The following is a 25,473-nucleotide window of genomic DNA, read 5'->3' as shown; positions in this document are numbered from 1 at the left end:
GAGATCTCTAAACTTGGTAAACAAAATCAAATAAGATCTGGAGAGAGTCGGGAACCATTCTCGCAGGAATAATTTAAGATTCCTAAATATACCCGAAAGCGAGGAAGGGGCCGATATGAAGGCTTTCATCATCTCCCTCTTACCGAAAACAATCCTGAAAGACAAGGAGGAGATAAATCTCGAGCAGGAGATACAGAAGGCTCACACAGAGCTGTTCCGGTGTAACCTACAAAGGTCCAATCCAAGGAAGATCCTGGTAAATTTTCCCTCCTATACTATTAAAGAGGAGATACTTAGTTGAGGTTTATAAAATGGGCCTTTTCTGGCCAATAGATATTCCCTCCTTGTCAGATCGGACCTATGTAAGGCGATTGAGCAGAGACAGTGGGAGCTAAGCGGGAAGATGGAGGAGCTGCGTAGGCTGGGAGCAAAAGTCTATTTAAAATTCCCCACAATGCTCCAAATTATGTGGAACAATCAAATGTATAATTATCGTTCAGTAGAAGATGTGGAAGCACTAATTGACGGAATTAGCAAGGAAAATAGCAAGGAAAATACCTCGAAGTGATGAAACGCTCTCAAAATACTGAAATTGTGTTAGTGGGATTCCCCGAATGGTATGCCCATAGGCAGTTATTATGCCTAATAAATTAGGGAGGATTCCCCAGGGTAGGTGTAGGTATAGGTGGAGAAGGGAGGGGGGGTAGGTGGTGGGGGAGCACGAGTGGGGAGCAGTGGGAACAAAAACCCAAAGAAATCCTCAGTACCTCTTATGCAGGCGTATTTTAATAAGCTACGCCCAACACTAGGAATTAAATCAATTGAGAGGCAGGATGGCTATGGCTAACATTCCGAGTGTTAATATTCTCACATGGAATGTGGATGGTCGCAGGTATAAACCCAGACAGAGGAAAATATTTAAATATTTAATGAACAGTCAATCGCAGGTCATCCTTTTACAGGAAACACATGTTCTGGCGAGCGAGAGTAAGGAGTTGTTTGGGAGGTGTGGCTGGGTCCAAAATGTTATTGTCTCAGATCAACCGTATTGCTGCAAGGGGGTTGCAATCTTAGTTAGGAATGGGTCTAGAATAGAAATTAAGAAGTTGAGTACAGATAGCATAGGTCGATGTGCTTCAGCTCATTTAATGTGGACGGACAGGGAGTTTTTATGCATGGGATATTATGGGCCCAACGAGGATAATCCCCAACATATTGTAGATTTAGAATTGAGGATGGCTGCAATTTCAGCCCCTGTAATTGTAGGAGGCGATTTTAATGTCCTGCTGGACCCTGTGTTAGATCGCTCCACAAGAAGAGAGAGTGTATATGTCTCTAGAATGAAGAATGCCCTGAAAAGCATAATACGTGATCTTAACTTAGTGAATGTTTGGAGACATTTGAAGGGCAAGACAAGGGGGTACACATATCATACATCATTTTTCTAGACTTGACTACTTCATAGCTGACAGACCTTTTGCAGCGAATATTAGGAAGATTAAACACCTCCCTGCCCATATCTCCGATCATTCACCTGTAATGGTAACTGTGCAAGCGTTAGGACCGCAACCACCCAGGAGATAGACCCTAAAGCAGGTATTCCTATTGGAAGAGGGGGTGGAGACAGCGTTGAAGGAAGCAGCAACTGAATATTTTGTTAATAATAAGGATACCGCCTCCCCGGGCATAGTATGGGATGCCTTTAAAGTGTACATAAGGGGGATCCTAAAAAGTCTCACCTCATTAAAAAAACGAAAAGAACGGTCTGAATTAGAGAATATAGATAGGGAGATTGGGATTCTGGAGGAGGTCCTGCATTCCATAGGTGAGGGGGAGGATAAATTGAAGATGGAAGGGAGGCTAGAAGATGCACAACTAGAATTCAAAATACGGATAGAAAAAAAGTGTAAGGCAAGATGGCAAGCAGCAAACATTAAGGAATTTGAATATGGGGAGAAAGCAGGAGCACTGCTTGCCTGGAAAGCAAGGGTTGAAAGATCAAGAAGCGACATAAAGGAGCTTAAAAGTGATGCAGGAGTCTTGCTGGACAGCTGAGACATCATGCAGGAGCATATTGAAGCACTGTTTTCCCAGCTATACACGGAAGAAATTATGCCTGACACCGCAAAGTTTAGACGGTGGCTTAGCTCACTTGACCTCCCGATGCTGAACGCAGGAGGGAAAGAAATTATGGAAGCATCAATTACATAAGAGGAGATAAAGGGAGCAATCAAAAGAGCTAAAAATGGGAAGGCGGCGGGGTTTGACGCTGTTCCATCGGAAGTTTATAAAATCTTAATAGAAGAAATAGTACCTGTCTGGGAGAATTTGTATAACTTGATATATAGAGGGACAGTGAAGGCCCCAGATTCGTGGAGGGAAGCCTCTATAGTTTTGATATTGAAACCTGCTATGGACCCAGCTAAGGCAGTATCATATCGACCGATATCCCTGCTAAAAGCTGACTATAAGATCTTTGTCAGCATTTTGGCAGGTAGACTTTCCAGAGTTATGTCTCAGCTAATACATGTGGATCAAAAGGGGTTTATCCCTGGGAGACAAATGTGCGAGTTGACTCAGCAATTAATAGGATGTATAGATATAGCAACAGAGAGATCTGCGCCTTTGGCAGTTGCTACATTGGACGCCGCTAAGGCATTTGAAAGAGTTTGTTGGGAGTATTTATGGGCAGTTCTGGATTTTATAGGATTTGGGCATTTTTTTTTGTTGTAAATACACTAAGAGCTCTATATACTTCCTCTACAGCAAGGATTTTATTAAATGGAGTACTCACTAAGAGTTTTAAGATCATGAGAGGGATGCGACAGGGCTGTCAAATTTCTCCCCTGTTGTTCAACCTGTATATCGAGCCATTCAGGTATTTAGGAATCAATATTACTAATTCATTTCAGGATGTCCCACAACATAACCTAGAGAGAATCGGAAAGATTGAGAAAATATTAACTAGGTGGAAAAATATTCCATTAACAGTATATGGGAGGGTTAACCTGATAAAAATGGTGATCTTGCCAAAGCTTACATTTCTTTTTAATTGCATACCTCTCACCTTCCCGAGCAGCCTGATAGATAAAATGCAGGGTAAATTGGGCAGTTTTGTTTGGGCAGATAAGGGGGTGCGTATGTCCTGGAAAAAATTGCGATTCAAATTAGCGGACGGAGGGCTTGCCTTACCAGATTTAAAATTATACTGTATGGCATTCCAGTTTAAAAATTGTAGGGTTTTATTATGTACACCGGGGTACAGCCTGTGGGGCGGGCTACTCGAGGAGATGATTAAAGAGTGGGGTGGGAAAGGGTTTCTGTTTAAATTTGGTGCAAAATTCCTTAAAAAAGTAAAGCTGAAGATGTTGAAGGCAGCACTAATTCTGTGCGTAAAGATTAGGAATATAGTAGGTATCGGCTACTACTCAGGAGGGACACCAATTTGGGACTCAGCCAGCACGCCAGATTGCCTGCAGGACCAATTGAGTGTTTCACTTAGGAGGGCAGGAATAGAGGTTTGGGGGGGAGCTGATAGTGATGAACGAAGTGGTTAAAAACAGGGGGGTCCTTTTCTAGGTTTAAATTTTCTCCGGTTGAAGTCCCGGGGGAGGCAAATAGGCACGAGACTGAAGGTGTGCGGGGAATTTGAACTAAAATTACAAAATGAAACTATAGTGAAGAAGGAAGTAGGTGGATGGTACCAGACATTATTGACGTTTGAGGAGAAAAAACGTAAAGCCCCCTATGAGTTATGGGATGAAGTGACGCAAACTCCAGAACCAGAAAAATTACAGCACCTTTCTTTTAAACTGCTTTATAAAACAGTCAAACCATCGAATCTGAAAAGGAATCACTTTTTTACAGCAAACAGGCTTTATTGGAAGCCACGCTAATTAGCAAAGTTTGTTATAGAAGCCACCCCCAAATGCCGCAGATGTGGCGTAATGAGTGCTGATGATAGACATATGTTTTTCTTTTGCCCTCAGCTAGAGGAATACCTGTTTGTGGTAGGAAAGACTATTAATGAAATCTTAGGTACTAACATCAAAAGAAATATTCTGTTAATAATGCTGGGGGTTGAAGATAAGTTAAGTGGGTCCCTCACTGCCGACAAACAGGCCCTACTCTTTTATTTAGTTCTTATCGCAAGGCGGAAAATCTGTAAAAAATGGGTTGAAGCTGTACCACCCCATGGGATAGGCTGGCTACAAGTAGTAAGAATAACATGTAAACTGGATGTTGATTTGGAGATCAATACTCATTCTAAAATCTGGGAGGCTTTCCAGAACTGGAATGGGTCCAAAAGTATTTAGTCCCATAAGTCCGTCAATTACACTTTTTTTTTTTGTAGAGTTTTATATAGCGCAAACTAGACCCGAACAGGTATCAGAGCGCTTTACAAAGCACAAGTGATGTTTTTACATGAGGACACACCTGCGTGGAACGTGCAACCAGTGTACTGGATGGGCACAAGCGCAGGGCTATTGAAATATCGCAAAAGCCTGGGGAGGTATAGATCGGAAGGCAGGCTGTTATTTGCATTGCAATGGTGACATGAGGACACAAAACAAAAACAATAATAATGGAACTGAGATTCTTAGACTTCTACTGACCCATGATTTATACTGCACAGCCTATTGTTTGCAAGAGCAGGTTTCTGCAACCAATGTTATGCTTGTGCAACCAATGCTCTGTTTGTCCTGTTTCACATTTGTATGGTTGTGTTTTGCAGTCAGACTCTCGTCTTTGTCTGGTTCATCATTTGTAAGATTAGGTTTGTGTGGTTGGTTTTCCTGCATATTGCAACCAATGGTCAGCGTCCCCTATTTCTTTTGTGTCTGATTGGAATTTTGCAAACAGTCCTCTGCTTGCCCACAAGGTATATCTTCTTATTACAGAACCAGCCAAACGTTTACCTCAAGTGTTAAGACTAGTGTGCGAGTTGTACTACTTAAGAGTATTGCTAGATAGGGAAGGACAAGTGAGTAAGGCAACTTCTGGGGCACAGAGACTTGCATGCTAAGAGAAGAATGAAGGGGCACATAGTGCAATATCTAAGAAGCATGAAATGTAAGGCTTTGCTGCAAAACTTTTGACTTCTTTATCTTTGCTGAAACCTGGCGGAGTTACAAACCCAATGAGATATGCTAGGGCAGTGAGAGCCCTCCTGTACCTCAATGCAGACAGAGTGCTCAAAGCACCAGAAATTGCTAGCGGTGCAACTGAAATATTGCGTCATAGTGTCTAAATATTCTCATTGCATCTCCCTACCCATCTTCAAAAACTATCAAACGGCCTTTCTATGCAAACAGGGAGCAAATTGGTTAATTGATAACCCATTTTACTAACCTCCCTGGGTAGGTATAGAAAGATCCCTCATACAGAACATCCCTCTTACCGCACTAGTCACATTGAACACAACTCATCTGCCGCACTCTAAAAACATTATACAGAACAGCAAAAGTGCCCTCCTAATCCTTGACTCACGTTTGGAGGTCAAGGTCCAACATTCTTACCTATCCTCTCTATGGTATAACCCTGCACTCAAAATGGACTGTTCCTCATTTTTCTGGTTGAATAGGTCAAGTAAAGGCATTAACCTAGTGCAAGATATCATCAAAGGTACTTCTCCTCTACCTTTCTCATCTTTTCAAAAGAGGTTAAACCTCGTGAATCTAGTTTTGTATACGTTTCTGCAGCTCAAAGTAAGACTTGCCAAAAACAATCTTTCGGGTGCCAACACCTCCCTCACTACCCTTCTGAGCCACCTACTCAAAGTAGGTCATCTGGTCTCTAACATACACAAAACTCTCCTACCAAACCAAAACAAATCCCTATCTCGTAGCCAGTGAAAATGGGAAGCTGAATCTAACAAGAAAAACATTGCCTTTAACTGGATCGCCATCAACAAATCCCCATTCACTCATAAGATCTCTCCTATTTTATCACAAACTAAATAAATGATAATAAATAGGACATATTGGACTCCCGCCAGAGTCTTTAAAGCTAGACTCAAACAAGATCCCAACTGCTGGTGCTGCCACAAGACAGAAGGCTCTCTAGCACACATGCTATTCGATTACCCCCTACTCCAAGACTTTTGGAATAAAGTTTTAGACTGCATTAGACATACCCTGAACATTCTTCCCACAAAAGAGTTCTCATACATTATTCTGGGCCTCCTGGATCCCCAACTCAAAAAAGACAACAACCGTTTCCTACTAGACTTAGGGGCATATGTAGGTAATCTCCATTTTGCGATTCTGAAATAGCAATTTTTAAGGAATCGCTTTTTGAGAATCGCAAAATGGATTGTAGGTAATAATTTGCAATTTTTTTGCAATTACCTTATATTCCTTAATTGCGATTAGCAAATTGCGAATCGCAATTAAGGAATGAGTGTCCAATTCATTCCTACAGGCCAAGAGGCCCATAGGAATGAAGGGGGATATATTCTCAAATTGCGATTTTTCTATGAGATAATCGCAATTTGAGAATCACAATTCCAGCGGTGCAAGGGTGTCCAAAGGACACCTGTTGCACCCCTGAAATGTGCCTGTAAGTACATGTGGTGCACAGACATGCCCTAAGGGCATGTCTTTGCGCCACATGGCACTTTGAATTTTTTAAAAATATGCATTTTTAAAGGAAATCGCAAAATACCATCTACTTAGAGTAGGTGGTATTTTGCGATTCCTTAAGCCTGAATCACATTTTTTAATTGACTCCTACATAGCATTTAAGGAATCGCAATTTTAGCGATTCCTTATTTTGCTAATATGCACCCACATATCAAAACGCCGTTTGCGATTTGCAAACGCCGAAATTCGCCAAATTTTGGCGTTTGTGAATCGCAAACGGCTACCTACATATGCCCCTTTAAGCTCACTCTAGCCAGCAAGCTTATACTAAACAACTGGAAAACTGCAAAGCGGTCTCTTTCTCTATGTGGCAAGAGTGGTTAACTTTTCTCAGAGGTGCCAATAACATTGCTCTTCAACTATCCCCATGGAGATTATCGCGTTGTTCAATATGGAATGCGCTTGACACAAGTACCTTTATCCACAAGCCTCCATGATATCTCATCTAGGAGATTCACCTCTCCACCAGTTAGCTCCTTTCACAACGGTTAAAATACGCTCCCGCCAACATTACAAAAGTCCCCAAGGTCACCCTTACCACTATCTTCCCTTATTCATGTGAGACATGTTAGTTTTATTCACACCTGTGTACATTACATACATACGCCGTATCCCTCCTAGTACTATAAAATCGTATATTCACACCGTTACAAGATGCTTCAAGCGGCATCAGTTTCTAAATAAATATATGACTTTCAATGTGTCATAGAAAACAAAGTACCTTCAACAGACTGCATCCTCTGTTCATTTGCATTAAAAAAAATTATATGCATGAACAACACTGGGGTACCACGTATTCAAAATTGTAAAGTCCTTCTGCGATTTACTGTAATATTTATGCCTAACTGTTTCTGTATTTATTCACTTGCAAAGGAATGATCCATATCAACTGCATAATTGTATATTGACTCATCGTATGCACAGCCTTTCTCTCCCCCTCAATGTAACCTGCCTTTCTCACTGTATATTTATTTCCTTTTGCCACTGTCTATTTCTGGTTGTAAAACTCAATAAAATATATTGAACTCATAAAAATATTTTCATTGCATCAAAACAGCAACATTCTTGTTGAAATTTCATTATACTGGTTTAGGAATACATATGTATTTGCTACAGTGTTGTGTCTAGACAACATTCTCTAGTGGGAAGCACCTTTCCTTTTCTTTTTTCTCACCTCACTGAACTCAAACCCTTCCAGAGTCTTCATAGGAATTTGTAGCTCGAAGTATCTGGGGCCAAGTTCAGATAAGAAACATAAACACCCAGAAATCTATCTGGGATAACCCAATGCACTACAGGGGGTGTCGCAAATGCGCTTCAGCAAAGATAAGATGAAACTTATAGCAGAGACAACAAATTAGTACATAGTTCTCAAAATGTCATCAAATGCAACAAAAAGCAGTTCAATAGAAGATTCCAAAATTTCGGACGATGATGACTTTATCCAAAGGAAGTTTATTCACTTTCTTCGTGATGCAGTAAATTGAACATAGGAGTAAAGGAGCTTCACATCAGCATCCAAGAAATTTAAAAATGCAATGCATTTCGGGCGATACGGGATAGCCCTTCATCAGGGGAATCTGACAACAATAGAAAAGAATAAACAAAATTCAAATAGACACGAATGTACACTGGGACTCAACACGAACAGAGGCGAGGCCGTATAATCTAGTGTAGTTCACATCCAGGCAAAAAAAGAACAAGAGAGAAACAATAAACCTTGTCTCCCTACCCAAACAGGGTGGGGAAAGGAAATGACTCATCAGTGAAAAAAAGGCCAGAGAATGATGTGCAAGACCACCAATAGGGTGAACCCAGGTTAAAGAAAGACAGAGGTAGCCACGTAAGCCGACCTACCAGGTCCAAAACACAAGGGATTCGAAACTGATAATCAGTTGGGTCTCAAAAGACAACAGTAACCACAAATCTGCAAAAGATGGAAAGGCTCAATCACCCAAAAGGATTAAATATTACTCTGAAAGCTGGTAACGTAAAAACCTGAGACTTACTGAAAAACAGAAGTCCCGGTGTCTTTTTTTGCCTGGATGTGAACTACACTAGATTATACCGCCTCTCCTCTGTTCGTGTTGAGTCCCAGTGTACATTCGTGTATATTTGAATTTTGTTTATTCTTTTCTATTGTTGTTAGATTCCCCTGATGAAGGGCTATCCCGTATCGCCCGAAATGCATTGGGATTTTAAATTTCTTGGATGCTGATGTGCAGCTCCTTTACTCCTATTTTCAATTTACTGCATCACGAAGAAAGTAAATAAACTTCCTTTGGATAAAGTCACCATCGTGCGAAATTTTGGAATCTTCCATTGAACTGCTTTTTGTTGCATTTGATGACATTTTGAGAACTATGTACTAATTTGTTGTGTCTGCTATAAGTTTCATCTTATCTTTGCTGAAGCGCATTTGCGACACCCCCTGTAGTGCATTGGGTTATCCCAGATAGATTTCTGGGTATTTATGTTTGATATGTTCCACAAGGCTTGCAGGGCCATTTACCCGTTGCACACATACCTCTAAACTCCATGTTTAAACCATTGATTTTGAGTAATTAATTTTTCTAAGAAGTGTTTCTTGAGTGCATTAAGGCTGCTATTTTCTGACTGTTTTTACAAGTTCAGATAAGAGCATCTCAGTTGTAGGTAAACATTCCATCTGCAAGATGGCTATCTTTGTGACTATAAAGTGGCCTTTACCTTGTAGCTGAGACGTGATAAAGATCACAACAATGGATGGATTGGAACCAGATAGTGAGGGTGAGTTGCGGTTATCCTGGAAGGAATGCGAACAATTGCCACATTCGCTTTGTTGGCAGTTATGCATGGCTCTCACACTGTTGCACAATCACATCATGGTGCTTCAAGCCCTCGCGGAGTAGTAACGGACAGTGGCCAGAGGTGTGCAACACAGGCCAGGAAGAATATGATGGATCCTAGTTCAAGATTTATGGTTCTCATGGATGGTTGAACATGTCCCATTGCCTTGGTCCATGCTCCTTGAAGATTCTGGACAGTGCTTTTGTCATCAGAGCTGTAGTTCAAGGGATTTTTTGTGCAATGAGTAAAAGGAGGAGCTAGGTTGGTATGCAATAGTGGTCCATCATTTGCAAGTATCATTGTCCTTTGTGCTAAAATGGTTTTTGTGAGATGTGGAGCTCTCTGGATTTGATTTTAAACTTCACTGGAATATGGTATAGTGACTTTATGTTGAGTTTCTTGTGCTCATACCTTCTATTCTAAAAGCTGGTTTTGCTGTGGAATTTTGCACCAGTGATTCTTGTCAAATTTTTCTTCAAACAATAATCATGTGTTCTTTAATTTTGTGGATTATGACATCATGTTTGGTAAAGTCACCCAACTAGTAAATCAAATTCATGGCTGGTACCTGAGTAGTTTCAGTGGTAATTATTGGTTAGCTTTGTGTGTTTTTGTTGCAGTTATAAATCTTCCAGAAAACATTGCTGCATGAAACATGTAATACAGTACCACAAAATGCAATACAACATAACAGAACTGAACTCAACCTAGCACATTAACACATTTAGCCCGCCTCAACTTACCGAAGGTGTATTCAGCCTGGAACCCTTTCCTCTGTTCTGAACTATCACTGTGGAACTGGAGGAGCAATGTGTTCCCAGTGGACACCACTGGTGGGATTGGGCCAGATCCACAATATAGGCCAATCAGCGGGTCATTGTTTGTGGGTCCATTGTAGATGGCGAGGTAGTCTATATGGCAGCGGGGGAAGCTGGGCTCCAAGTCAAAGTCAGTGAATGTCAATGAAATCTATGATATGAGACACAGAAGAAAAGAAGAGTCTTATTTAGGAGTAATGTGTCATCACATTCTTCTACCACTTGGAATGGTATCATGGGCTCTTCCCGTGCAATAGTAAGGAGTGTGTTGTGCTACTGACCGTGTTTCCTGATGGGGCCGAGATGTAGTACCCACAGTCCAAATTGGCTGGATAGTCCTCAGGATAGTTTTCTGATGTGACGGTCCCTGGGGAAGTGCTGTACGCATGGGCACAAGCAACTAGAAGCAAAGAGAGACACACTGTCAAACATCCAGAAGAATCTACTTGCAATCACCAGCTACGTTCCAGGAGCCCCGGTTTGCTCCAAACACTTTAGCAACATGCAGCAAAGATTCACTAGTGCATGTTAGAAGTGCAATCATTCATTCCCCCGAAACCTATTTTTGAACAGGAATACAGGTTCCACAGTGCTGTTTGGTGACAGCAGTAGCAGGCCTTGGCTACTAACAACAAGGGTTGCATGTCAGAATATCATGGATAAAAACTACTGTTTGACGATTATGTTATGTCTTGAATAATATTTCCAAAAATGTAATCCGACTGAGTGTAGATTTTCTATTATGAACTCAATGTGGAAATACTTCAGTAGTTCCATAATGACACAGGGGCTGATTCACATAACTAATCTGAAATAAAATCCTAAAAGTACTACTTTTGGTATTCACAGAAGGCATTTAGTAGTAGTAAAGTTAGGACTCCTAACTTTACTACTCCTAAACATAGACAAAATTCTAACTTTACGACTTTCAGTATTCACGAAAGGCAATTAGTAGTAGAAAAGTTAGGAGTCCTAAGTTTACGACTACTAAATGCCTTCTGTGAGTACCAAAAGTAGCAAGTTTTAGGATTTTATCTCAGATTAGTTCTGTGAATCGGCCCCACAGTATTTATGTCGAACAATATTATGAGAGAGATTTGCTGGTATCAGACCCATGATCAGTAGCATACACATATAAATTCCATACTTGTAAATTCCATCATGTCTTATTCCTAAATTCCTGGATGGGAACTTTGCTAGGTGATCACTTCACTTCTCTCCGTTAGTGCCGTTGACCTCTTTCCTTACTAACCCTAGTTTCCGACCTGCTTTTAGGACCCAGAGGCTCATTGTGGGTAGGTTTATGTGTTAGTTTTATATCACTTGTATCTGTAGATTAAATGGAAACATTTTATGCAGCTATAGAAAAGGCCAGTTCTATCACAATGTGTTTTAAAGTGATTGAAATATTATTCAATGAAGGTGGCATAATCTAATGTTCCATTCAAGCAGACCATCACCTAGTGACTAAGAGATAAGAAACAGAAAGTCTCCTACTGTTCTGGTAGTAGGCGTTAAACACGCTGGCTCCATTGGTAACAAACTGCAGCAGCATGACATTTGTTGAAGACACCACTGGGGGCACACTTTCACTCCCACAGGCTTTGTCCAGTAAGACCGGGGAGTCTTTGGTCATCCCATCATAAACCATGACATAATCAGACTCACAGTTTGGAGAGGATTCAATATCGAAGGCCTTAAATGTGAGCAAAATCTGGAAGAGAAGGCAGAGAAGTGGCTTGACATCGGGACATTGTCCTTGAGTCTTCCATATCAAGGGAGTTTCATACCAAAGGTGCAAATCTCCACTGTCTGAATGTTTAGTGGTCAAACAGGCTTAAACAAGACAGAACTTTCTGCAGACTTACCTTTGCAGAATTAGCTCGAATCAGATAAGAAAAGTCAGTATTGCTTGGGTTCTGTGAAGGGCAATTGTTAGAGTTCAGAAATCCATAGCCCACCCTGGAGATAGTGCTGCACATACCTGAAAGGACACATAAAGAAAAGGGACCTTTAAAGTTCAGGTCTATTTAAGCCTCCTTACTACTGGAAGAAGCAATAAAACACATGGGACTTTGAGAATTAACCTTTTCTGATGGAGACCATGATAACACTAACATCAATGACAAGGCAGCAACAGGATCTACACCCTGTAGCAACACAGAGGAAACTTTGTTAAACATCCTAAGGTGGAGGATGTAGCACTTGCAGTAGTTACAGGAGATGTTATTGAGCTCACAAGGAGTAGACGTTGCTGTGATCAAGTGGTAAGAGTGTATGCTGAGATCACAAGAAGGGCAAAATGATCAGCTGAGATCGCAAGAAGGCGAAATCTTATGACAAAAGAGAATATTGCTATGAAATGGAAGGTGAAAATGTTTCGATCATATGAGCAGAGAGAATTCTTGAAAACAATCTGAGGCGTTTATGATGGTTTAATACACGGATGGGGTGTTGGGATCACTTGGTGAGAAGGATCCTGGATAAACATGTAGGAGATGATGTTGGAATAACACAGAGACCAGAAAGAATGGGCAGGATGCTTAGATCACAAGTCAACGAGGGTTTTAAGATCGAATGAAGACCAGCGAGCTGGAATCACATGGAGAAGAGGATGATGGCATCTATTCGCAATGAGGATGCTGTAATCAAATTGAGAATTTGGTCCTGGGATCACTGGAGAACAGGACTCACATGGAGCAGAAGCTAACTGCATCTAATGGTGAACAGAATGTAAGAGGGTATACTGAGATCACTTAAGGAACAGGATCACTTGGAACGTTGAATCACATGGAGGAGAGGTTTTTGGGATCACATAGAAAATTGGAAATTCAAGTAACATGCTGGAAAATAAGCTGGGATCACATAGAGAAGCTAATGGTGAAAGCCCATGGAGGAGAATATACTGAGGCCACTTAAAGAACAATCTGCTGGGATCAGTTGGAGGACAGGATGGTGCAATCATATGGAGGAGTTGATGCACATCTCACATTGTGCACAAGTAGAAAAGGGTACTAAAACTAAATGCGGAATAGGATGCTGAAGTAACATGGTAAGGAGAGCGGAGATAGTACAAGGATCACTAGAAGAGAGATTACTGGCACTGCTGGGAAGAGAGACTGCATGATGACACCAGAAGAGAGGAAGCTTAGTTCCTGAGGATGAGAGAATGGTAGGGTCAAGTGGAGTGTGGGATGCTGATTTTAGATCAAGGGATCACATGTAATAAAGGATGCTCACATGGCACACATAGAAACCAGCATGATGTGATCCCACAAAAGAGAGGATAGGCAAAGAGGAGATCACATGAAGTAGAGGATGCTAGGACCATAAGTGAGAAAGGAATAACAAGATCACTTGGGGAAGATAATGAGCTCAGTTGCAAGGGTGGATGCTGGGATCAGATATAGCACATGGAGCAAAATGCATTAGCAGCAGTTCAACAATGGAATGCTGAGAATGCACAGAGAATAGAGAATACAGAGGTAATTCATAGATTCATTCGATCATCTAAAGGAGAATTTCCGATCACATGAAAGGAAGTGAAACTAGATCAACTGGAGGAGCAGATGTTGAGATCAGATGAGAGGGTGGGATGCCAAGAAGAGTATGATGACCTCACATTTTGTTTACATTTCTTTATTTTCACTTTTTGTGTAACAATCACAGTTTCCATATGGGGTGGGATGTAATATACATGTTGGCGTGTTTTTGATTGCGTTTGTAGGTACATAGGCTTGTATCAAGGTAGGGCAACTTATCTGACTAAGGAAATACATTAGTATTCAAATAATGCATACTGGTTACAGTACATTTTAAGTGTCCAACAGATATAATAACATTTGTCTCTTGCGCCCAATGTCTACTATTTCCCAATTGACTAGTGTGTCCATTTTGTGTATTTCGACTTTTACTCAACCCCGTGACCTGCATTGAATAAAACAATACAATGTGCATCTAACATAAATTCAATAAAACAATAACAGAAAGATCGTCACACAAAGATCGTCCCTAGCGTTTGTATTTGGCTGTGCCCTCAAGGTGGCCAGCCTCACAAAACTGAGTAATGTGTAGTTTGGTATCCTTCTTATACAATATGTGTATTAGGGTATTGTGGCTGTAACTTGAGTTGTGACCCTCTTAGGTACCTGTATCTAACTCTAATCCGCCACCATTTTGTGAGTTATTACCTTCGTGTTCCTGATCTCTCTGTTTCAATTCTACTAGCATCACACCCCAATTTTGGGAAATGGGGTATTTACGCAGGCCTGCTACCTCTTCCCTATACAGAGCCGTGCTTTCTGCCTGTGCCCATACCGTTAGTGAATGTTTTCAGTTTTTAAGGATGGGGGATTTTCTTCTTTTCCATTGTTTAGTAATTCGTTTTTTGGCAACTATATGCCTTGGTCCGTGAACCTAGAAGTTACCCTGTGCTTCTTGGATCTGGGGAAAAAGCCAAGTAAACATTCCTCCCATGTATGTAATTGGGGCCTGCCAGTGTAGGTTGCAAACTCCGCCGTTAGTTCCTGCCAGTATATTTGCAGGGAGGGACAGACCCACATCATATGTAGAAATTTGCACCCATCTGTGAGCAACAAGGGCATGCTGGATCAGTTTGTTGAAAGTACTTGTTCAACTTGTCCGGCGACAGATATGCCCTGTGCGTAATGTATTTTTGTATGAGTCTAAATTTGGCGTTTCTTGGTATTTGCGGTGGGCTAGCCAGGATCATGTCCCGTCCATGGATTTCCCCTGTCTTCCTGCCACCATGTACGCAATGCTGTCATGGACTGTGTAGTGTGAGTTAGCAGTGCTTCTGTTAGCCAATACACCATATGGAACCCATTGCCCATTAAATGCAGGTATTGGATCAAGAGATGCATCTCTGGTTCAGTGTTGATATCTCCCCAAGCTGTTGCAAGTGATCGTGTAATCAAGTTGTATAACAGGAACTGACCTGATGGCAGGTCATTCTCATCTGACAATCTGCCGAAAAGGATCAAAATACCATTGGTGTATAGGTCACCGATCATGTTTATTCAGCAGCATTCCAGTGTGTAAGGGCATTATTAAGAGTGCCTGTTTTATTCCTCGGTGCCCCCAGGACCAGTAACGCTGGAACATTGTTCCAGATGAAGCCTAAAATCAATTGCTCTAGCTCTTGGTATGTTTTAGTGGGGACATAAACAGTGAGATTGGAGAAATAATACAGTAACTTCAGCAGCATTATCATTTTGGTAAGGGCAATTCTGCCCATGACCTTTAGTAGCAGCGCTTTCTAGAACTTGACTTGTGACCCGATGGCAGAGATAGCTCTAGTCAAGTTTCCTTCCAGGATGACGGCAGGATCTTGGTAGAAAAAGATACCTAGGTATCTAAAGGCAGATGGCTGCCAGCTGAGGAGAGAATTATTTATTAGCAAATTGGGTTTTAGGGTCCTCTCCTTCACAGGGTATGAACATGACTTGGCCCAGTTCACCTTGACATCTGACATCTTCTCAAATTTCTCTGCTGTTCCTGCTATGGAATTTGCTATGTCGCGTAAATCCCTAAGATACACCAGGAGATCATTGCGTAGAGGGGAATCACATGTAGGATGTCCCCACGCCGGATGGCCCTGTCCTTGCCTCCATCATGCAATCGATTTGCCAGCGGCTCCATTGCTAGTGAGAAAAGTAGCGGGGGCAGGGGGCAGCCCTGCCTGGTACCTCTATTTTTTTATTGTAACTCAACAAAATGTTGGCAGTACATCATCAAGCTTACAGGCACCAATAGGCGTTGGCATCACTTTTCCCTTCGTATCTAGCCACCAGGGCCACGCAGGGCCGTCTGCCTTCTTGTTTCCTCGAAAGACAGCAGCATCAGATTGTTTCTGCTTGAGCCAAGGCAAGGGGAGTAACCTCCACTGGAGGAAAAGAGTGATCCAGGGCTTTATCTAATACACAATTGTAGTCCCCCCCCAAGAAGCATCGGGTGCCATGCCAGGTCGATAATTTACTTGATAGGGAATCCAGGAATGGGGATTGTTCAGTTTTGTGCACGTATATTGATGATATTACAACTGGCCTGCCATTCAACCTGCCCTTCACTATGAAGTACCAGCCGGCCATGTCTATAAGCCATGTCTATAAGTGATTCTTCTAGATTAAATGGCGTGCCTGGCCTAACCCAACCTAATGTACCTCGAGCATATGTTGAAAAGCCTGTGGCATATAATTGCCCCGCTATCTCCTCTGTAGGTTCTTTAACTCAGACCCTGCTAGGTGCGTGTCTTGCAAAATGACTATTTGGACATTGTGTCATTTAAGATATGAGTAAATCAGATATCTACGAGAGGAAGTCTGTATCTCCCTTACGTTCCAGGTACGTATCTTGGTTGGCGTCATGATGTAGGTGAGAAACTAAGTTCACCCCTCATGTGGGGTCTAGGGGCGACAGTGTTGTGAATAGTATGGTCTGGGGTGGGGGTGTCTGGTGTCTTGCTACTGGGCCAGGTTGGATGTTGTGTTGACTTAATGTGCGGGTAACTAAATTAATAAAACAACACAGAAAAACATATAATGCCAGAAGGGCGAGAATGCAACAAGCAGTGGTCCAAACCTTAGAGCAAATAGACATGTCGTCAGTGTCAAGGGGGATAGGGTCACTAAGACAATGTATGCCTATAGGTATGAGAAACTAAGAAAAACATGTTGTCTCCCCTTCGTGTCATAAGGCAGGCATATACCGGGGCTTCATAGGTTATTACATGGGCTGTCATCGGACAAGTCTGTTTACGTGATAGCGCATGGCAATAGTTTCTGAAATCACCATAAGTCAATATGCATTGTGCATTGCATGAGAAAAGTGAGAAGGGGCCCTTCAAACATCATAATTATTAACAGCCGAGATATGCGGCAATAAAGCTAATGTCCCTTTATACTTGCATATCCGTTGCTGAAGTCTTGTGGGTCAAATCCAAAAACCCGAGATTTTAAGATAACTGGTGTTTTTTGTGTCTTTTCCCTCCTCTGTCTCGGGTCCTCGTTCAGGTGTTTTTCTCCTGCTCTTCCATTGGGTGATATGCCCTTCACTGACACCAAGGATTCTTACCATTCCCATACTTCTATGGGGGTGTCAAAGAAGTGAGATTTTCCCTTGGCAACTACTCGCAGGCGGACAGGGTACAGCAGGAAGTATTTGATTTCTAGTTGACAAAGTTGTTGCTGCACTTCCATGAAGGAACACCTTTGCACTGTTGCAGTGAAGTCTGAGAAAAACATAAATGTGTTATTTGCCTCTTGTATTCTCGGTAGCTTCCTAGTTTCTTGTAGAATCGTGTCCCTGTCCTTAAAATTCAGTACACGGAACAAGAAAGGTCATGGGTTTCCACCTGGTGGTGGGGGTTTGTTTGGCACTCTGTGTGCCCGTTCTATAATGAAGTTCTGCAACAGTGATCCTTTTGGCAACAGACAGCGGACCCAACTCTCTATGTATGCCGTTGCGTCCCTTCCTTCTTCACCCTCAGGTAGGCGTACGACGCATACATTGTTTCACCTGGATCGGCCTTCTGAGTCTTTGACTCAATTCTCAAGGCAGTTTACACAGGCTGTAAGACACTTAAGGCGTTTTTCAGTGGCCTGCACCAGTGGGGAGATTTACACCATTATTGCTTCCAGCATGGATGTTTTGTCAGTAAATTTGCGGTGGTCGGCATGCAGGAGGTTTAGATCAAGGGCTAGTTTGTCAATTTTATTTTCAATGGAAGTTCGCGTCTGTTCCATCGTGGTGCTCAGTTTCTCCACCACAGCTAGAACAGCATCTATTTTGGTGGTCACCTGGTCTGCGGGGTCCTCCCTGGACATTTTGTCTGACTGAATGAGGGTGGAGGAGGGCTGTCCCCATGGGCCTCCAGTACCTGACCGCATCCGGCCACTGTGATACATATGTTGTCTGCATATTAAGTGGTAAGAATCTTCTGCAAGTGCTGGCGCTGTGCTGTTTCAACTGTTAATTGCTCTTGGTCCAAAATTCAACTATTTGCACTCCCTTCGCTCCGAGGGTCAGGGTTTGCGTTCGGGTTGTGAATGATATTTTATGGGATGACGCGCTGGGGATGTGGCGCTCTGTAAGCTACGCACTTCTGCTCCTTCCCCTTAGTATTGGCATCTCTCGCGTGGCCCTAATTCCTGTGAGTACGCTTGGGTCTGGACTGCGCATAATCTTGTTTGTGGCCAGGGTACGTGAGTCGTCAACAATCGTGTCCTCCGCTGTTTGGCCCTTCCTTTCAATACCTTTTTCAAGCTTAATGAGTACCTTCCCGTCTGAGTCGTACTTGCGTTTAGTCCTCTGTGTGGTTCACATGCATCAGCTGTGTACGGCGCCATGAGCAAACTTTGTGGGTTGTGCCACCTTTACCTCAGGTTCGCGTCCTTCAGCTCCATCTTGTCTCGGCAGGATTTTCCTCCCGTTCCGCTTCCCACCACTGTACAGAGTGCGGGCCCCAAGAGACACTCCTGAGCTGTGTCTTGTCCTCTAAGTACTGGCAGCTGCTGGTGGTGTGTAGGCACTCGGGGGGCCGAGGGAGCCCCCGGCGCCGATATCCTCAGAAAGCAGTTATGGGGTGTACCTTGGGCTGTAGCAGGGCCTTGGTGTCGCGTAGATGCCGTGTCCGCATCTCGCATACCTCCGCTGCAGACTGCACCTCCGCAATGCTGCTGATTCACTGCTGCACCAGTTTTCAGCGATAACTGAACTTGTGGGTTGACCCTAGGCTCTGTGGGAATCAGCGGAGCAATTTAGCGGCCCCGGGGATGCTTTTAATGGATGAATGCTCATTTTTCAGGGGATGAGCGTCAGGGCTCTAACAGAGCACGTCTGCCATAATAGACTGCTTAGCTACGCTCCCGATGATGACCTCACATGAATGAGAGAATACTGGATCACATGAACTGAGAGTATTCTGTGATCACATGAGTGAGAGAATGCTGGAATCACATGAATGAGAGAGCGCTGGGATCATATGAAGGGAGAGGATTCCATGATCACATGAATGAGAGAGCGCTGGGATCACATGAAGGGAGATGATGCTATGATCACATGAATGAGAGAATGCGGAGATCAAATGAAGGTACAGGATGCTATGATCACATGAATGAGAGAATATGGGATCACATTAAGGGAGAGAATGCTTTGATCACATGAAAGAGAGAATGCTGGCATCACATGAAGGGAGAAGATTCTATGATTGCATGAATGAGTAGGTGCTGGGATCTTTTGAAGTCGTGGATGCAACTAAAAGATTCTGATATAAAGTGGAGATGGTGATACTGGGTTCACCTTGGAGAGAATAATGTGGACAGACAGGCGAAGAAGATATTGGGATCACATGAAATAGAAGAAGTTGGGATCACATAAAGGAAGATTCTGCAATCACATCAAAGGAAGTGATATTAGATCACATGCAGGAAAGGATGATCAGAGGACAAGAGAAGTTTTAGATAAAGTGTGATCACAATGAGGAGAGGATGCATAAATCACATAAAGGGAATGATGCTGATCTATAATAGGAAAGATGCATGGTAAATGAGAATGCTGGTAATAATTTCATCGGATCACATGAAGGGAGAGTTTGCTGTGATCACATCAATGAGAGAATGCTGGGAGCACATGAAGGGAGAGGATGCTATGATCACATGAACGAATGAATGCTGGGAATCACATGGAAGGAGGGGATTGTATGTTCACATGAATGAGAGAATTCTAGGATCACATGAAAGGAGAGGATTTTATGATCACAGGAATGAGAGAATGCTTGGATCACATGAAGGGAGGCGATACTATAAACCCTTGAACAAGAGAATGCTAGGATCACATGAAGGGTCAGAATGCTACGATCACATGAATAATAGAATACAAGACCATATGAAGGGAGAGGGTGCTATGATCTCATAAACGAGAGAATGCTGGGATCACATGAAGGGCCGAGATGCTATGATCACATGAATGAGAGAATATGGCATCATATTAAGGGACGAGGATCCTTTGATCACATGAACGAGTGAATGCTGGGATCACATGAAGGGACAGGATGTTATGATCACATGAACAAGAGAAATACTAGGATCCTGTATAGTATGGAAGTGATGCTTAGTAAATGAGACTGCTGGTATTTATTTAATCTCTCTTGGATTGGTGGACACCAAATTAGTGCAGAAGGCATGCCTCTGGGATACTAGAGGAGTAGAGGAATGTTGAACTAATCCCAAATATCCAAATTATTTTTAGAACAGTGTTACTTACCACAGTTATATAGCCGGTTGATTTTAGCCAAATCCAGATTGCTGAGACCAACTCTCTGTCCAATGTCGGCATTAGGATCTTTTATGGGGATGATTGTCGCCTGTCCTGTGGTGTTAGTATATGCATACCTGGGAGAATAAAGACATATTCACGAGTAGTAAATATTCATTTATTAGTCAATAAAAACCATAAACATTATCAAATCTGGGTATATAAGTAAATGAAACTCTAGAGTACAATTATCAATCATATACAATCAGTATCGACAACACTAGATTTAGCTAAATTTCACTTTAGCTAAATCTAGTGTTGTTGATGAATACAAGATAGTATATAAAGTGCAACCATATGGATCTTTTTCCTTATTTGGTCAGTAGCCAGAGCTTTAGTCCTGTCTGGTGCTCCATAACAACGTGCACTAAAGAAAGAGCAGCTGAGGCCTATACAATGTGCAAAAATATTCCAAGAGACCTGCTTGGCTGGTTCTAGTGTTACCTGCATGTGCAAAGAAGACCATAAAGTGCAATCGTGTGAATCTTCTTTCTTATTTAGACAGTGCCACTAATACAGAATTTGCTGGTGCCTGCACAATAGGCAAATTAAGCAGAAAGTGCAAAAGTATTAACCTTTGATGTGTAAGACTGACAAAGGCCTATGCAATGTGCACATTTGTACAAAAAGATGCTAATATTGAGCAGAACATTTGGGGGAGTATCAAATTGGTACTCAACCGACGGGAATGGAAACAACAAGTATTCATGGTCCCTCGTAACCCTCCATGGTATAAATACATTCAAAAGTTCTTACAGGGACCTTCTTTACCATTTATCTTGATCCCCGCCTGTGTCCATGGATCTACCATGGCAAGTGATTTAAAAATGTCCAAAAACTGTACCAGTCTAATGTTCAGCATTGTATTCCTTGGATCAAATGACTCAATTATTGCTGATCTACAAGACTTGATACCTAAATTAATAAATTCTTTTTTCAACAAGCCTCTTCGGTGTATGGCCAGAGCAGGGAAGATACAGATGACATGCTGCAAGGTTCCGTCTTCCTGATGACATAAGCAGCATTTCTGGTCTCCTCTTTTGGCATCTTCCCTCAACTTTGGAAGAAAGTCTAAAGTTGGAATATCACCAAGTCATAATGCCAATAATCTCTGTTTAATCTTCAAGGTGGGTGGCCTCGAGGAGGGGCAACTCTCTTTGGGCTTTGTTAGATTTCAGTACCAAATACCTGTGCAACCTTTTGGTCACCTTATCTTTATCACTCTTCCAACTTTGCAATTTAATGGATTTATTTCCCGCTCTTCTTAAAACTTGACCAGATATGGTAAGGTTCTACAGGTCACCCAACTTAAGCATCTCAATGCTTTATTCATGGTATTTTTTTTATTCACTGTTCCCCTTTTCTGTCGGCCCAGACTAGATTAGCCAGTGTGCCCTTGGCGGCTACCTGTGGCCTTGGCTCTACTGATGATCAGCCCCACTGCCAAGAGATTTGGTATAGTGCCTTGACTCCTTGTAAATCCAGTTTGGTTGAGTGTATCAGCTTGGTTAAGTGGGAATCTGCCAGTGTCTGAACCCCATTCCTCCAGATCATGTAGTGTAGAAAAAGAATTTAAGATCTGCGTCCAAGAGTGCAATGAAGTGATAATTGCTTGGTGAAGATGTAGCACCTCCTTTAAAGATTGAGTGGATTATCGAGTCTTTCCATCTTTCGAGGATGACTCCTTTTGCCAGAAAGAGGTTAAATATTGCTGCCAGGAAGAATTCTCATAACATCTTCACTAGACCCTCAACATCACATTTTTTAGATTCAGTTTTCAGGCTGGTGCTCTGCTATAGGCTTGGGTCTGATTTGTCATGACATTTAAAAAAATCAAAGATTTTGTAATATTCCATTCTTTACCAACTCAACCACATCCAATCTCACATGTGTCCTCTGGCCCCATCGTCCTTCTTCTTCTATACCGTTTTGTTTGAAAAGTGTTGTTTTCCGTGTGCTAGCTCTATGTGCTGAAGATACTTTAAAAAATGTATGTCTTACAAAATACCAGCAATAGAACTACAATAAAAATGTAGTCATGCTGCCACCAAGCTGACTTGTTCACTTTCTGTCCTGCCCTGGCAACTGGTACCAATATTCCATAAGATCCCAGTCTTCAAGAGTTCCTGGTTCAAGGTAAAACAGATCTGAACTTTCTAAACTTCAGTAAAATGGTGCAAAATCTTCAGCTCCGACTATCGCATATTTTTAAAGGTGGCTATATCACCATATATTTTGAGCCTGGATAATATGCTTAGCATTTATAGTAAATCCATTTTTTGTCAATGTGACTGATGGGGTGTTGTTTTATCTGAACATTGCCTATTTCACAAAGACTTCAATTTTGGAAATTTTGTGATAGCATTCAAGCGTCTGTCCTCATACACATTTGAGTTGGTAACCTGGGACCACCTTGATGTCAGTAAGATGATCCATGGACCAAATACTTTGTCTACAACCATTTGAGTGTGATAGATGAAATACTTCTTCTACAACTATTTGAATGTGACTAATTCTATTTTTTTTTGCATAAGTTATATCCTAAATTGATATATAGGTTTCAAATTTAAAGATGTTTCTGTATGGCATGGCAAGTAGCAGAAATTGTATTATTTCCTGTAAAATGGGTTGAATTCTAATGTTTAGGGAAGAGAATCTACTTATCGCATAGCTCCACTGTGAGAATCTGTCACACAATTATGCAAAAGACTAAAATATATCTTTTTTTCCATGTCTATTTGTTTCCTTGGCACACATCTTTCCGTGTTCTGTTGAGGGACCTCTCTCTCCCTTCCCTCCCCTGCTTGAGTCATATTTTCTAAACACATATTGTTGTTCAGTTGAAATGTTACACATTCTGCATTGTTTGTCCATAGATTTAACCTCCTAATTCAGGAAGAAGACACTACGGAGTACAGACCCGTTGAGGGCAATTGGAACAACTGTGTTATTTACCAACATATGACATATGGCAAGGGTGTAATGATGTTTCACTATTTGTGTGTAAATATGTACATATATATATATGAAATGTGTTGTAAAAATATGGAAACTACATTAGTATGTCTTCTCTGTCTATTACATGTGATGGCACTGCTTGCACTTTAAAAGGGTGATCAGCCCTCTTGACGCTTGTCATGTGATCAAGGCTATCTCTAGCCGAAACGCGTCATGGCGGACTGGTGCTGGGCTAAAACTCAATAAAAAGATTTGCACCTTCTTCGGGTCTCGCTGTTCCTGTTTGCTGCCTGACAGTTTTGCTGTTTGTCTATTGCGTAGCAGGAGCTTCACGTACTTCATATATATATATATATATATATATATATATATATATATTACCTACTGGCGATAGCTAGTAGGTATATATAGTTAGGATTGTTTTCCATAGGGAAATCGCAACAATCTATTGGGAATAACTTTGGCGCCGGTTGAGGAATCTTCCTGAAATTTTCCTTAACTTTGCCTTGCGGCGCTCCGCTCCTTCCCTGAAAGTTTGGGGGGGATTCGTCAAGCGGGGGCGAGATAAAAGGGGGGTCCCAAAACGTGTTTTCCCCATGTTAATTTCCATAGGGTGGTTGGACTCACTTTTAGCCCGAACGGCTGAATGATTTTCCACCAAACTTGGCAAAATTGTAGGGACTGGTAGCCCGATGTGCCTTTGCTATGTCTCAAGATATGTGCTCCAGTGGTTTTTACGAAAATTAACTTTGAAAAAATATATATTGGGCTACATTGGGCTATATATATGTTAGAGCCCAAATGTAGCCCAATGTAGCCCAATGTACCCCAATGTAGCCCAATGTAGCCCAATGTAGCCCAAAGATGGCCACCAGAGACAAAAAAAACAAATGTAGCCCAAATATCAGCCAGATGTAGCCCAACTATAGCCCAATGACAGAATGTCCCAGAGTGTTCTAAAGAAGAACTAGAGCGCTAACAGTCTTACTTATGACAAAAGTATGGCACACCTGAAGTCATCTTGATTGGAATAAAGTGTTAACACGTAAAACATTTAATTTGCAAAGGAACAAAATGAGGGGGTTCATTTTGCCATAGAAATTATGATTAGTGCTGAAGAAAGAAAAATTAGGGCACATTTTGAGTGACTTCTCAAATCCTCTTATATTTCATTAAAACAATTCTGATATGCAGTCTCCCAAGATGGCCACCAGAGACAAAAGAGCCCAAATTTAGCCCAAATATCAGCCAGATGTACCCCAACTATAGCCCAATGACAGAATGTCCCAGAGTGTTCTAAAGAACAACTAGAACGCTAACTGTCTTACTTATGACAAAAGTATGGCACACCTGAAGTCATCTTGATTGGAATAAAGTGGTAACACTTAATACATTTAATTTGAAAAGGAACAAAATGAGGGGTTTCATTTTGCCATAGAAATTTTATATATATATATATATATATATTAACTGAAAAAAACCATAGGTTACACACCAGTTATAGTTAGGAATTAGCATTTAAAAAACCTTTGAAATTCACTGAAAAAACCATAGGTTTCACACCAGTTATAGTTAGCTGGAAATGTTACTCGCATAAAACCATTGAAATTCCCACGTTATAGTAAGTTGGACTCACTATAACTTGCACGTCTGCAATGCACTGCTGAGGACGTCACATATTACATCACTCATGCATATATTTAAATATTTAAACATTACTCGCTAATATATGTATTCACTAAGATACACTTAATAAGCCAGTTAACCAATCATTTTTTTTTTTAAAACACTGAAAAAACCATAGGTTTCAGGCCTTGTATAGTTAGGAATTAGCATTTAAACAACCTTTGAAATTCACTGAAAAAACCATAGGTTTCTGGCCTTATATAGTT

At 41.6% G+C, this 25,473-nt stretch overlaps 1 protein-coding gene across 1 annotated transcript in view; it reads right to left on the bottom strand.

Moving 5' to 3' along the window:
• LOC144826361 (astacin-like metalloendopeptidase) overlaps positions 1-25,473 on the bottom strand; it is a 174,190-nt gene that overhangs the window by 9,452 nt on the left and 139,265 nt on the right. Inside the window, exons 8-12 of the mRNA XM_078684689.1 lie at positions 20,573-20,700; positions 12,160-12,275; positions 11,789-12,005; positions 10,573-10,691; positions 10,217-10,442 (exon numbers count right to left, since the gene is read on the bottom strand). Coding sequence (XP_078540815.1) covers positions 10,217-10,442; positions 10,573-10,691; positions 11,789-12,005; positions 12,160-12,275; positions 20,573-20,700 — 806 coding nt within the window. The remainder of the gene's footprint in view (positions 1-10,216; positions 10,443-10,572; positions 10,692-11,788; positions 12,006-12,159; positions 12,276-20,572; positions 20,701-25,473) is intronic.

Source organism: Lissotriton helveticus, chromosome 3_2 (genome assembly GCF_964261635.1).
Source record: "Lissotriton helveticus chromosome 3_2, aLisHel1.1, whole genome shotgun sequence".
Classification (NCBI taxonomy): Eukaryota; Metazoa; Chordata; class Amphibia; order Caudata; family Salamandridae; genus Lissotriton; species Lissotriton helveticus.
Note: the sequence above shows the minus strand (reverse complement) of the source record. Positions and strands in the feature narration are given on the sequence as shown.